Here is a 15,655-nt window from a genome sequence, read left to right on the forward strand (position 1 = left end):
CAAGTTTAAGTTCACTTGAACATGGATGCCTCCTTCATAAAAGTCTGAGTCAAAACTGAGTGACCTGTCTCACCTTTGGTTGTTCTCTAAAACAAAGTGTAAAGCTCTAGAATGTTCTTAGGTTGAAAACCAAATGACCGATGTATTGCAGGCTCATTTATTCTTGTCAATAGCACCCATGACAAGTGTCTAATATAGCTCCTCCCACAGTGTCACAATTCTGGAAGTGGCAGGAGGACAAGTTCCAATTTGGATTTAGAGCCATCAGCCACATCAGTGATTTTGTTACAGAGCAAATCAATTTAGCAAATGAATATTGAGGAACATTTCATTTTAGTGTTTTAGAGAAACATAAAGACTAACAATAATGGTGTGAGTGTGGAGGGCTATGGAGGAGAACTTTAGTGGCAAGTACTATAGTACAGCTGTCAACTGCAGCCAAATTGCTTGGGTTTGAATCCTGGCTCTGCTGTCATTTATCAATGGTGTGACTTCTGGAAAGTTACTTAACCTATCTGTGCCTCCCGCGTGAGAAGATGCAGATAATTAATGGTACTGAACCATAGGGATGTCGCAAACACCAAAAGTGTTTAATGTAGGTAGAGCATCTCGACTGGGCCCTGGCTGATAATACACCAACACTAACATTGTTAGTGTTTAGAAGAGACATGAGAATGAACATCGTAAGCCTGGATCCCTGGCACTGATTCACACAACCAGCAACTCCATCTGCTTTTGTCTCATCTCCCTCTTGTTTGCCTCAACATAATCCCCTTGTTTGTTATGCCACTCTTAATATGTGTGCCTCAAAATAGAATGCAAGCAAATTGCTTGGGTGCCTAAACCACACTGAAGAAAAGCATAAGATGTTCACATGTATTATACTCGTATGTCTAGGCAAATATGTATATTTGAACATTTTAATAGATCAGTGTGTTAAAAAAAAACCCTAAACTTTTTAGTGTTATTTTCAAATATTTGAAGGAAAAGGATTCAGAAATTCATTATATTTTAAGGAGATATAATATGGTATGCTCTCCTTTTCATGTATTAACTCAATTCCTAAATCTTAGTTATATTAAAAACTTAAAACTAGATGAAATGACTCATGTTAATATCTATCATGACCTATGTGTTTTAGAAGTTATCTGGCTAAATTTGAATCCTGAAATCCTAAGTCTAAGTTGGAAACACAGATAACTTCTTTTCCAGGGAAGAGCTGGAAAGACAAATGTGACTTCAAAGGTTAACCTTCTTGTTTTATATGCATCCTAACAACTGGTGGAAATTATACCATTTTTCAGTCCAGTGGGTATTGGGTGTCCTGACATGCCTACCTTGCAAGAACTCAGAGAAGCTCTTAATAAATATTAGTTAAATAGAACTTAGCATAGAGGTTAAAACTATATTTTTTGAAATTTGAATAAGAGGTAGAAACAATCTTAAATTTAAACAGATCATGATACTTACGTACTTCTGAAGAACTGAGAAAGAATTTAATAGATTCTGTCTTCTAAATACAGTTATAAAGTATATGTAATTCTTAGACCTTAATTCTTGGTATAAGGTTCATTCATAACCTATTACCAGGAAATTACTGATAAGCAGATACGGTTCAAGTGTCCCAAACCCTAATTCTTACAGAAAGTTATTTTTCAAAGGAAAGAAACGTCACTTGAAAAAATGTCACAAATTTTTAATTCATCATAATGAGATTCTTACTCAAAAAAGGGGATGCCAAATACCTCAAAGGTGGGTTTTTATCCTTAAAAGAGCATGTTAGAAGTATAAAACTTTGCTAACAAAAAAGCAATAACATATTTCCTGTGAATCTTTGTTTTGTGGTTTTAATTTCTAACTTTGGCAAAATGCCAACTAAATTTGTTAAGCTGGTCAAACTCTTACCAGTTTAGGCCAGTTCCTGAGAGGACTCAATCACAGCACTGATGTCAACTTTTTGCTGTATAAAAGCAAACAAACAGGTACCTTGACCCCACAACTCCAGAAAAAAAGTCAGAACACAAAGAGAAAGTGGACTTGGATTTTTAATTTTTTTTAAAGATTATCTCTCTATATATATATTAATAAAAAGTGCAAAGAATAGACCTTCATGTTTAAATTATATTCTAAAATAAAATATATATTTCCATTAACTGCAGGAGACAACTGGCAAGTAAAGAGCCTGAGAGAGTCCAGTCCCTCTCCATCACTACAATGGACATATATTTGAAGGAAGCACCTATGAAAAATAGAGTGTTCACAATACACCTGGTAACACAGAGACCTTCTGGGTGTTCTTGAAAGCAGTTTGTTTGCATTTTCAATCTAACATGAAACGAGGAGAAAATAAAATTCATAAACAGAAATGACATTGCTTAGAACTATCTACTATTCTGTTTTATTTGCCCTGGGGCCCAGCACCTGCCATGGAGCAAGCCACCCTCACACATGCACAAGCTATCACCAGCATGCCTCGAATGCTGACAGTTCTCTGTGCAACAAGTCTTCCCTGTTCATAACACTGCTAATTTAGCAACACAGCTGAAACATCTGGTTAGAATTGAACTTTTTTTTTTTAAGTAAACAAACTTTTAAAACATAGCATCATAACATTCGGCTCTGTTATACAAAGCTCATGTTTTGGGCTTATTTTCCCTAAAAGGTCTTAAAGGAACATGGATTATATAATATCCTAAGATATTATACAATACCCGCTGCTTTCTTATGTATTTATGGCCATGGTGGTAATAGGTTGCAGAAACAGAAACTTTCAATAATAAAAAAAAAAGATAAATGACTCTGAACTTTTTTTTTTCCTTTAAAGTAATCTGAGATATTTCAACAATTCAAATTCAAAAATTGATTTCCACAGCAGCTACATGCCCACGTGAAAAGGATGCCTTGGTTTCGACTTGGCTTTCTTTTATTACTTCTTTCCTTTTTCACAACTGAAAAGAATTTCTGTTTTAGAAAAGATATGTTCTATACACTTGCGCCTGTAGCAACATTTCTATAATACTGGCTATGACAGAATTTTGCCTCATAAATGTCAATAATATGCTCCCACTGAATCTAGATGAAGTTAACATTAAAATACAGATAAACTATAATCAATTATGCATAACTTGCAGACTAAAAAATCCATGGTCTCTCCTCTCCTTTTTTGGCCTGTTATAAAAATAATGTTACAAGTGTCTACACAGCACCAATTTTATTTCAAAAGCAGCATCTTTACTCAGCCACCCAAATAAGTCTACACGTATACATGCTCAAACAGCTTTTCTCATTTACTTCTGTTCTGGAACGCTAAAGGACCGGTAATTGCATTAGATCTTGTCTCAATCAAAAATCATTTAGCAATTATTAAAATCATCAATTACAATGCCCTAAAAATACCCACGGCTGCTGAATTAAATGAGAAGTCCCCCTGACATGCAACTGTGTAATCGGAGAATTATGCCTGCAGCTGATGGGCATTGTGTTCTGTAACAGCAGAAGGAACAGGTCTCTGATAGTAAAAAAGCATTTCATAAAACTTTGTCATATATAAAATATCTTATTAATTGTCACCATTCCACTGATGATTAAAGCATGAGTGTTCACTCTGCTTTCTGCTGTGGGACAGCTGGGGGTCATACAACCTCAAAAAATAAGAGGGCATCTGTTTCCCGGGCTGACAAAAGCAACGGGCTCAATTACACTGCTTCTCTCTCACACTCGTCTGCACTCATGCTCACGTACACAAAGCACCCACAGTTTTAATCTTCATGACACTGTTGCCACACTTTTTTCCCACTTCCAAAAACCTGTCAGGAAAATGTGATTGCAAAATAATTATTCTTGTCTATACCCAGCCTGGATCTCCATCACTCATTTTTACGATTTTTGAAAGATAAAGTCTGCAGCAGAAGGAGAGCAGGCCTCATTCATCTTCCTCAAACCCTTTGGTTTCCACTTTTAATGTTACAGTGAATGTAGATTTGACTCAGCAGGCCTGGGTCAAAGGCTTTACAGATACTGAACCTGAAGTGCATTAAGAGAGTAAACATCTGCTACCATGGCATAGGACAATTTAAAAACTAGCGATAATAGACACAACTCTTCATCTGTGAAGAGTTTACAAGAGTCACCTAAAAATTTCATAAGAAACTAAGGAATTTGTAGGAGGAATGGAATCATGTAACAAAGGTCAAAAGGTCAAAAGCAATCCGGTAACAATTACATTCTTTGAAAAATACTTCATGTGCACATTTTCTGCCCCGGTTGCGCTAAGTTGTTCTCAAGTCTCCCCACCTGTAAACATGGTGGATCCAGAAAGACATATATTAAAGAAAAAGATTACACTGCTTAACAAATGAACAGGAGAACAAACGAAAGGATTTCAGAGCAGCTAGGACTACCTTTTAAAGCAAAATGCTTTAAATATGCTTCTGCAAAAAATATGACTTGGAGGCAAATCTGAAGTTTTCACACTTATACTTTACTCGGAGATTAGTCAGAGGTGTTCTGTAGGGGCAACTAAACTGAAATGGAAAACAAAAAGAACTGTTCACGTATGACATCACAAAATCCCAGGGAAGAACTGGGAAGCAAAGCTCCCTTTGATTAAAATTCCCCACTTCGAATGAAAAGTGCAAGAGCAAAGGCTTCAAATGATGACAGGCAGGAAAGTCACAATACTCTTTCTCCCCTACTCCCCTCACTTGGCTCCCTCACACACACTACAGAGAGCTAGTCCTTAGCTCTCCTGGCACGTACATCCATTGCACTATTGGATTCTTCATAAAGTCAGGCCTCCATTCCCAATAGTTTAAAGTAATGAAAAAGATAGATATGCAGAAAGACATTCAAAAAGCAAAGCGCAAAGAACTCTGGAATTTGACGTATTTCATGTCAGTGATGGTTGATATACTGGGGGAGGAACATGAAAATTGAGACAGTTACAAAGTGAACAGACTGCTGTGCCTGTGCTTCCAGAACAACAGCCAGTGTTCCTGGAGTTTTAACACTTCATCTACTTTTCTTCCAGACCCGAACAGAGCTATAGGTTCTAACCGAGTACCTGAGATCAGAATCAGGTTGACAAATGCTTGAAACACTTGAAATTATTTCAAAAGGGAGAAAAGAAGAAAAAAGTTACCGAAGTTGAAAAATAAGTTAATTATGGGAAGAATAAAACTATTAGGTAAACATGTGTGGACACAAGTCAAAATGAAAAACTGAACCCAAGAAGGAAAGGAGAGAGAGGGAGGGGGAAAAGAAGGAACTGGGAGAGAGATGTGTTGGCCCTTCCTGGAAAGATTCCTTGTTTCCTGATTTAAGTGCAAGATACACTTCTGAGGGGACATACTGTTCATGCCATCATCACAAGTACACCTAAGTGGTCCTGAGGACCAAGTGGTGGACAGGTCCAGTGAACACAGCACGAAGCTGGTGGCTGCCTAGTCATCTCTCATGAGAGAGGGCACAGAAACTGGAAATGTGGCCAACTCTGGTGGCGGAGCCAAAGGAATCTGTGGTAGAAAATACCAAAAACAGCCCCCTACCCATTCTAGGGGGAAATATACAAAACCCCCCTAAAACCTAAATAAAACAAAAACAGAACAAAACAAAACAAAACAAAATAAAACAACCTTCTCCCTCCTGAAGAAAACCTCATGGGAACAAATGCCCTGCGAGTCCTAAGGTGTGTGTTCTCACAAGGCTGGTGGAGGTGATTTTGTTTTGGATTCCACAAAAATTTTGTCTCCATCCCTAATGCCAAAAGAATGCAAGGCTCGAGAGCTGTACTTCATTTCCTCTGGGCCAAAGGGTGCTTCGTGGTCAAAATAGTAGAGAAGCATGTTGCTAGTGGGTAACTGCACTAGAGTTTTTAATTGTTTCTTTAGTTCTGCAACTGTTTGGTCCAGACGAATGCTCATTTCTTCCACCTGGTCGTTAAAGTGGACTTCTACTTTCGCACTGCTCTGGGGTCTCAGGTCCACTTCTGCCAAAGGCTCCAGCTTCCCATATTTTGTGATTAGTTCATGATACCTAGAAGGATAAAAAAAACAAAACAAAACGATGACAGCTTAAGCCATTCATGCATGAGCTACTGACTTCTTCAGAACTACAGGGAAACTACACTGTTATTCTCAACATCTTTCTAATATTCTAGTCTAATATTATATCTATTTACCTAACTATCTATCTCTCGGGTGACTATTGTGGAATCTGTGATCTGAAATGGTTCCTCTTTTGAGGCCACAGTTAAACCCCATCCCTGTGGATAGGGGAAGAGTGTCTCCTAAAGATGGCCAACATGCCTGCTGCTGATCATTATATAAGAATCGGCATAGAGAGGAAAGGAGAACTAGAAAAACAGACACTGCAAAGATTATAGAGAGAAGCCTAATCTCCTGTAGAACCCGTGTGCCTGGACGTCGCCATTGAGGCAGGCAGGTGTCTGAGCACGTGCTCCTTGTTAACAGATGGGAAGACGGGCGGAGGCCAGCGGTTTCTGACCCTGCAGAAGCCACAGCTTACAAACGAAAACATCTAGTTGCATGCAAGCTATTAACTCAGCTTTTTCAACGATGCTTTGTCTGAATGTTCAGCCTAGTTTAGTTGACTGTAATACGAGGAGTTTGTGGAAGAGTCAAGAATACGTTCTTGCAAAAAAGTGGTAAATGAGGGATACAAGTTCCTTGGTCAAGGCAGGAATAAACAGCCCAAGACACCAAGAGGAAAGTGAATTATAGAGGTGAGACGAGGGCCCTGGAGGGCAAGTTTCCCATGTGGAAAATCTTGTCTCCACTGCCAGCCTTGGAGGATCTAGGTTTGATTTTGTTGAGAAAGCTGAGCAGTTTCCTACAAACCAGAGAGGGGAAAAATGCTGAAAAGATCTAATATTAGCTTTACTATAACAGAGATATACTGAGGTTAATTCTGGATCAGGATGCAATGGTCGTAAGATTACTCCCCCACGTTCCCCACCCTACTTTTGGCTTTAACTCGGTTAAATCAGTGTGATGATAGGGCTGCCAGGAACACAGAAGCTGTAGTAAGACATCTGGGGTCAGGGATGGAGGTAATCATGTCCATGAAGGGGAGTACCAGGCATGGTAAGAGAGCACTGGCCTTGGAGTCAGGAAGCCTGACTTCAGGCTTGACTCCATCTTATAATTAGCGGTGAGACTTAGCAACTCACTCTGTCTTTTTGGATCTCAGATTCCTCACTAGTAAAATTGGGATAATAGGTCTTCCCTTCATACCTGATAAGACAGTCATAAGAATCATATAAAGTAGCAGATGAATAAGCACTTTGTAAATTCTAAGTTCATACACAAATAAAAAGTATTAACATTAGATTCCTGCTGTCTGGGACTTACATTATTAAAACACACGCACCCCTTAGAAAACATATGACTGACATCTACTTAGGTGGGACTTCTTGGGGAAGGTTGTGGTATGATGAAGCAGATTATAGAATCTTCTTCTCCCAGGAACTGAGCCCCAAATAGTATTTTTTTAAAGGGTAAAACATTACCAGCAGCAACTAACACAGGAAAAGAGGAAACAACGTTATTGCCATAACTTGTTAAAAGGAACCAAAAGCTCTGTACCATGTGGTTCTGTTAAGCAAGGATCCTAACTCACCCCCCAGAAGCCATTATGGAGAAAGAAGGTAAGGAAAAAAAAGTCCTGAGCGTACTGACCAATACTTCCTGATTTAGAGCAAACTGGGCTAGGGGTAAGGAGTCAGCTGGGAGGAAGGCTGAGGAAACACCTTACTGATCAGAAGTCTCTACATCCCCTGGCCAGGATGTCAGGATCTTGGCAATGGCAAACAAAACAAAATAAAAAAGTCCACACAAACAAAAATCAAAACTACCAGGACTTGAAATTTTCTAAGGTTCCAAACTGAAAAAGTGAAATATTCAAAGTCCAAAGGTATCTTTCCTTCACCCAGTCTGTAAGCATATACCTTTAAGTAAGTGAAGCTAGGTTGTGATAATTTAACAAAATCTTGGGAAAGACAATAGAACCCAGGGGTCAAATAAGCTGAACCCAATTCTACAGATATTTTCCCTTCAGGCTACAGAAAAGTAGATAGAATTGTAATACCCCACACTCTCAAACTCTGCCCAGGAGGGACAAAATGGAACAATGGCAAAAGGGTCAAGGAATGTGCTTATACTGTCTTTCAGTAAAGACATGGGCTAGACAGAGGTATCCACTTTTAAGCATAAGCAAGATGATAAGACACAAAATGGCAACTAAGCACATACCACAGCAAAAGGAATAAAAGAGAAACACGTAAGTAAAAGGCAGAGGCAGAACTCAATCTGAAAGAAAACATAACTGAATGAAAAGAAAATGCCCCACAAATACTCTAAGGTCTTTCTGATAAGTGCATAAATATAATAAAGCAGGGGCTCAAAGACAAATGATAAACAGCAGAATGAGATGAAAAGGGAGATTTCAGCATCAGTGAAAGAAATTGAGGAGCAGAATAATACATTACCTACCAAATACGTAAATTAGAAAGTATGACCCAGGAATATCATACCTCACCAAGTTTCTTCTTCAGAAATGAATTTAACAAGCAAATATTCTGAAACAAGAACTTAGGGAATAGGGCACCCATGAGTCCTTCTGAAAAAGAAAAACACTACTTGACAATGATTTTAAAGAACTAGTGTTAAGCCCTGAATCTGTTCAAATATAAAACTAAAGTTTAAAATAATAACTATATAATCTTAGACTTATTTATACTCGACACTATAGTCAACTGAATTTATCTCAAGCATAAACATATTTGTACACAAAATTATGGTCCATGTGCAGAAACTAGCCTATTTGTTACAACTGGTCAAGTCTACAAATTAAATGACCTATAAATTAGGACACTCTAAGGTCTTATAGTTTCTCAAAATCAACATGTACAGAAATAATTCATTGTTACTCCCCAACCATCTTCCCTTCTAATCTTCCTTATCTCAGCACATGGCACCAGAAACTATCTAATTAACCTCGCCAGAAACTGAACAGTCATCCTAATTCCTTCCTATTTCTCGTCTCCACTTCTCCCACTCAATCAATTGCCATGTCATATTAATTCTATTCCTAAATATTTCATGAATCCATCTGCATCTCTCTTGCCCATTTGTCTTATAAATTCAAGCCACTACCATTAATAACCTGGGTGGCTACAGCTTTCTTTGGATGCATAAGCTGGATGAGTTTCCTCAGTATTTATTCCAAACTCCTACAATGCCTTTCTATACTAGAAAGCTAAAAACTGCATTTACCACACACCTTTGCAGGTGAGATTTAACTTTCATCAATCTCATTCAACAGCCCTGGGGAGAGACATAGTGGATCTAGCAGACATGGAGTGGGAACAACTTGGGTAGAGGCTTCCTAATTACCAGATTGTGGTTCAAGCAGTGTGTTCCTGGAGTCACAGGCAGCAGCGTGCCGGTTTCCAGATCACAGCTAAGGTGGTGTGATCCAACACCAGGGACAGCAGCTTCCTGAGTCTCCCCTTATCTGATGCTAGTGGAGGTAGCAGTGCCCGGGGTGGGCTAGTTCTGGGTACCACTCTAGAGAAAATCCTAGGGAGGCAGCCCTTCCAAAGATTTTGTAAGCACCTTATTCCCCATATTAAATCCCGTTCTTAAAATAGCTAGTTTGTGGTTTCTGTTATCTATAACTGAATTTCAAATGATACTCCTTCAAATGGTTTCCCAAGACTTCAGAGTGGCCCCAATTGGCCCTTGTCTATATTATAGCCAAAGTCATTGTCATAAAACACAAATTTGACCACAACACTCCTCTACTTAAAATCACACAAGACCCATCAGAACAAAACCCTAACTCTTTAATATGATTGTGGTAGGCAAAACTTTGGTCCCTTGAAGAGCTCCATTCCCTGGTGTTATTCTCAAGAACACAGCATGTTATATGGCACAGCTGACCCTAAGATGGGGAGATTAACTGGATGAGCGTAACCTAATCATGTGAGCCCCTAAAAGCAGGGAAGCTTCTCCAGCTAGCAGTAGAAAAGGAAGTCTGAGAGATTGCAAGCATGAGGAGAACTTGACATACCACTGCTGGCTTGAAGATGAAGGGGCCACATGGAAAGCATGAGAAGCAACAGAGTTCTGCCACCATCCTGAACAAGCCTGCAAGGTGACTGTTCTCCAGAGCCTCCAATAAGGAACACAGCCCTGTTGACCCCTTGATTTTGGCCTTGTCAGGCCCTAAGTAGAGAACACAGTTAAGCCATCCTGGGTCCACACTTTTGACACATAAAAACTGTAACATAATAAGTAGATGTTGCTTTAAGCCACTAAGTTTATGGCAATTAGTTACAGTAGCAGTAGAAAACTAATACATTGATTATAAAAGGCCCTTCATGATCTGGTTCCTAAATAACTTTCCAAACTTACTTTGTGCCATCAACATTGCCACTTCCTCTACCTGCTTTCCACTTATTTAATCTTAAAAGCAATGTTTATTTAGTAATTTTCAGGTGAAGCCAGCAGAGTTTTGTATATGGATAAAAGTTTGGATATGGACTAGTATGACAAATATTCACTCTTTATGCTATAAAAATGAAGAAAACCGTATTAGAGTTGTGACTCACTGTAACTCACTACATACACTGAATATGTTCCCCTAAAAGTTATATAAGTAAAAATCATGATTTTAAGATAATATATTTACTCCTAAGTATCTTATTTTGGATTACCTTTAAGCAGGCAAAATCAGTAGATACAAGAAATCATGATTTTACAAAATGCCCAGTACATTTTAAAAACCAATTTCTTTCAGCTTAGGTATTTTGTTCATTATTCAAAAGTTCATCTAAACTATGTTTGAACTACATCTGCATACTCTGTGTTATCTGAGCTTTTCTTAGCATCAGCCCCAAAGCTATAGTCTTAAGAGGTAAATGGTTTTTTTCTTCCCAAAGCTATAATTTTAAACGGTAAATGATTTCTGATGACTAAGCAATCTTCAAAACTAATGGTCTCGATTTATATTCTACCAATCAGTACTTCTATCTGATTATTAAATTGTATTTAATACTTATAAGTCTCACTTCTGAAGTGGGCAAAATGCTACAAGTCTACCTTGTAAGATATTATTGACAAGGATGTACTGCCATAAGCAAATGCTAAAATGTAATACATATTGTACTGTGTTTGTGTTCAGAAATTCTGAATACCATTCCCCCATGACTTCCTAACGGGAAATGACCAATCACAAGAGAAACAAAATTTACTACACACAGCATAAAGGCCAGCATGACCACATGGGCAACTGAGAATGATAAATGGAAACCAAATGCTGCTGCAACCTTGTGAAGAGCACTACCCACAGGCAAACTGGCATTGTGCCTTTTTTGCTTCCTATTAAATAAAAACACCCACGGAGAGAAAAGCTTCTTTCAACTTTAAGGGCCTCTGAATAAGTAAGCAGTTAGAAATCAGGCAACTGGTAAAGTGGGGTTGAAGATGGCACTGCCAAAGGGAGGACTGCAGAACGAAGCCTTGCTTCTGGAGCTGGGCTAGGGCAGCTCCACTCCCAGTGCACGCAAGTAAGCCTTCACACATAGGCGCCCCGGTCCATGGCACACCTGCCTAATGTGGTGACAGACACACGAGCATGATGGTCAGGTCGGGAGAGGTATGCCCCTTCCTCTCATTGACCATTTTCACTCTTGATTCCCAAGTTAGCTGTGAGCAGTTCCTCAATCACAGTTCAGTCACAGGCCTATGAAGCTAGAATAAAGACTTGGCACACTACCTGAAAAAGACTGAAGGTTCCTACCATAAGTCTTAGTCTGAGGGTGAATTTATGACAAAATCTAAAACCCAAAGATAGATAGAGACAAAAGTTTAACTCGTTTTCAGCTCTAAGCCGTCTTAAAAATTATCCTAACTAAATAATATGAACATTAAATATTTTACATAATTTTTAGGAACCTGGAAGACTAAAGGATGCCAAGAACCAAAGGCTTTGAGCTGGCAGAAAGCTCCCACATTTGGACCTCATGGCTCCAAATCCATAAAAGAAGCAGCTCACGATTTCAAGGAGCATCCTAGAGAAAAATGATGGGATTGATATCTCACGCAGGTATATACACCACAATGGGATTATGAGTATCCCAGAAGCGCTCCATCTATCCCTTACAACTACCTAGAGGTGTGCTCAGAGGTGGCCTATAGTAGTCTTTAACTAACAATTCTATTACTCTATTGATTCTCAAATGCAGACCCATACTGAATCAACAGGAGTCTTTATTCTAAATAAAACTATTTTACTCCAAAATAAATCCCTAATACATACATCTCTCTCTTTAAGGAAGGCAATACATAAAACATGAAAAATCTCTTATGGTTCACCCGCTTGGATCAAATCATTAAGTATAACTAGAAGAAAAACATTCACGTAGTTTACTTTGTTTCCCAAGGCGTTACGAAGGATTCAAAATACATTTCAAACATCTGATTGCTGTTATTTAATCTCTCTTGTATGGTATGCTTTCTCTCTTTTTGATATGGTACCATATGATGGCATATCAAAGAAATCTCCCTAGCATTCTACAGCTGGGATTTTACCCTCTACTGAAAGTTTCCTCAAGGTCACCAATATCTTACTTATTAAAACACATAAACATCGCATTTCAGAGGCAGAAAGGATCGTAGAGATCATCTAGTACATATTTTATGGATATAGTAATCGAGTTTGTGAGTCTCAGGTCTAATAGTTAGTGAATGGAAGGGTGGAAGTTCTCAGACCATCATTCTTTCTCAGGTCTCAGCATATCAATGGTTTGCTGCAACAATGCATACTTTTATAGAAATCCTCTTCTCCTTTCTACATTTCAAGTGCCCCCCTTCCAGTCTCTTGCACACGTACTCCTTTTACCCTCTGCACCTGGGCAGCGCCCAGAGTGCCCCCCAGACTCTCTTCCCTTCACTCGTCGTGACCTTCCACCACAGAGCTCATCCCTTCACGCAGGTGAAGCCAGGCTCCCACTCGTCTCCCTCAGGCTTCTGTGTTTCGCCTACATCTAGAATTATTTATTCTCATCTTTCATGCATAGCAAAGCTCCTGGGACTGAACTTAGTATTTTCCATATAGGTATTCATCAAGGCTTAAGTCACAGATTTTTATTTCAACTCACTATTTCTTAAATTCAAGTGCTGTCAAAATTGCCTAGTAAATGGATAAAGACACCTAGTCATATAATAGAATACCATATGGCAGTTAAAATAATTATTTTTATCTATGTTTATCAATATGGTTAAAACCTGGATCAAAATGGCTCCATAAGTTCATATTTTAATGCATTTCTGCTCCCAATATGGAGTAAAGTGGATAAAATGTAAAAGGGTTAAACTGCAAGAAGACATACCTAGGCTCAAAAATAACAGGTATCTCCATGGACCAGAAACTGAGTAGAAATACAAAGCATACAACTGAAATCACAGGACCACTGGACTCCAAGTCCAAAGCAGGCAGTAGTAGTCAGGAGTTAAGTTCCTATTAGGCAAAGAAGCTTAAAAGTATTCCATGGGAGAGAGAGGAACTCAAGCCAGGTTCACTGCCTGAAGCAGGGGTAGGGTTAGGGTGATATGAGGCTGGACATGAAATAAGGAGGCAAAAAACAGCTTTAGATTCACTGCCTCGGGCTACCTCTTTTGAGCAATGGGTCTAGGTAAAAGAAGTAAAAAGATAGCTCTACCAACAGGAACTGACTCAAATCACCTGCTGCTTAGGTGACTAGATTTACACTAACTCTATAATCAGTGGGATAGGGTCTCCAAAATCCATTATAAGAGCTGGTTCTAGACCAGGAGTTTTGGGAGCTGGTTAGAGATAACTGCAGAAACCATCAGACAGGGAAAGGTAAGCTCAAACAGGAAGACATAACAATCCTCAGTGTGTACGGATCTAACAACAGAGCTTCAAGATAACGAAGCAAAAACTGACAGAACTGGAAGTAGATACAGACAAATCCACAATTATACTTGGAGACTTCGGCACTCCTTTCTCAGTAAGTGATAGAACAGGCAGACAGAAAATTCTCAACAATAGAAAGACCTGACCAACAGTAAAAACTTGACCTGCCATTTTTAATACACATTTCATAGCAACATCAGAATACAAATTTTTCCCTAGTGCATATGGAATTCTGACCAAGCCAGACCATATTCTAGGCCCAAACATATTCTAAAAGGTTTGAAATAATTGAAACAATACAAAGTATGTTATCTGACTATAATGAAATTAAACTAGAAATCACTAACAGAAAGATAACTGGAAAGTCCCCAAGAATTTGGAAAATATACAACACACTTGTAAATAACCCACGGGTCAAAGAGGAAGTCACAAGGAAAATTAGAAAATATTCTAAATTCAATGAAAATTAAAATATATCAAAATTATAGAATTCAGCAAAAACAGTGTTTAAAGAGAAATTTATAGAATTAAATGTTTATAAAAGGGGAAAGGTCTCAAATCAATGATCTAAGGTTCCACGTTAAGAAACTAGAAAAAGATGAGCAAATTAGACTCAAAGCAAGAAGAAGGAAGAAACTAATAAAGATATGAGCAGAAATTAGTGAAATAGAATGCAGAAAAGCAATAGGAAACCCATGAAACACAAAGCTGGTCCTTAAGGTTAGTGAATTTGATAAACCTCTAGCCAGACTGATCAAGAAAAGAAGATACCAATATCAGGACTAAATGAGGAGACATCACTACAGACTCTACAGACACTATAGGTTTTGTAATAAATGAATATTATGAACAACTTTATGCCCATAAATTCAATAACTAGGATGAGATGGATGAATCCCTTCAAAGACACAAATTACCAAAACTCATTCAAGAAGGAGCAGATAACTTGGATCAAGCTATATCTATTAAATAAATTTAATCACAGTTAAAACCTCCAGAAAAGAAAATACAAGACACAGATGGCCTCATTGATAATTTCTATAAAATATTTAAGAAAGAAATATTAATTCTACACAAATGTTTTTAGAAAAGAGAAGAGGAAAGAACACTCACAAACTCATCGTATGAGGCCAGCACTATCCTAGTAGTAAAACAAGACAAAGACATTAAAAGAAAATTACAAATCAATATCCCTCATGAACACAGACACAAAAATCTCAACAAAATAAGAGCAAGTGAAACCCACCAACATATAAGAAGATAATACATTTTTACCAAGTGAGATTTATCCTGGGAATTTAAAGCTGGTTAAACATTTTAAAAAATCAGTTAATATAATTCACTGTAATTGCACACTAAATAAAAAAACTACATGAATTTCTCAAGAGATGCTGAAAAAGAAGAGGGAAAAAAGAAAATGAAAAAAAAAGGATAAGTCATATAGATGGGAACAGAAGACATACATTATGCCTTATCATAAAAAACATGATTGCCTACAATGAATTTGCAAAAGAACTACTAGAGCTAATAAGTCTAGCAAGGTTGTAGGATACAAGGTCAGTATACAAAAACCAATTGTATTTATATACCTAGCAATGAACAATTGAAAATCGAAATAAAAAAAGTTCTATTTATAATAGGACTCAGATACATGAACTCCTTAAGTAAAAATGTAATAGAATGTGTGCAGGAT

General features: G+C 38.0%; 1 protein-coding gene across 1 annotated transcript in view; it reads right to left on the reverse strand.

The window, feature by feature from the left end:
* Positions 1 to 283: 283 nt before the first annotated feature.
* The window catches only part of TBCEL (tubulin folding cofactor E like), a 69,632-nt gene continuing 54,260 nt past the window's right edge, over positions 284 to 15,655 (reverse strand). Inside the window, exon 8 of the mRNA XM_057748919.1 lies at positions 284 to 6,033. Within this exon, the coding sequence (XP_057604902.1) occupies positions 5,697 to 6,033 (337 nt within the window). The 3' untranslated portion in view covers positions 284 to 5,696. The remainder of the gene's footprint in view (positions 6,034 to 15,655) is intronic.

Source organism: Hippopotamus amphibius, chromosome 9, assembly GCF_030028045.1.
Source record: "Hippopotamus amphibius kiboko isolate mHipAmp2 chromosome 9, mHipAmp2.hap2, whole genome shotgun sequence".
Taxonomy (NCBI): domain Eukaryota; kingdom Metazoa; phylum Chordata; class Mammalia; order Artiodactyla; family Hippopotamidae; genus Hippopotamus; species Hippopotamus amphibius.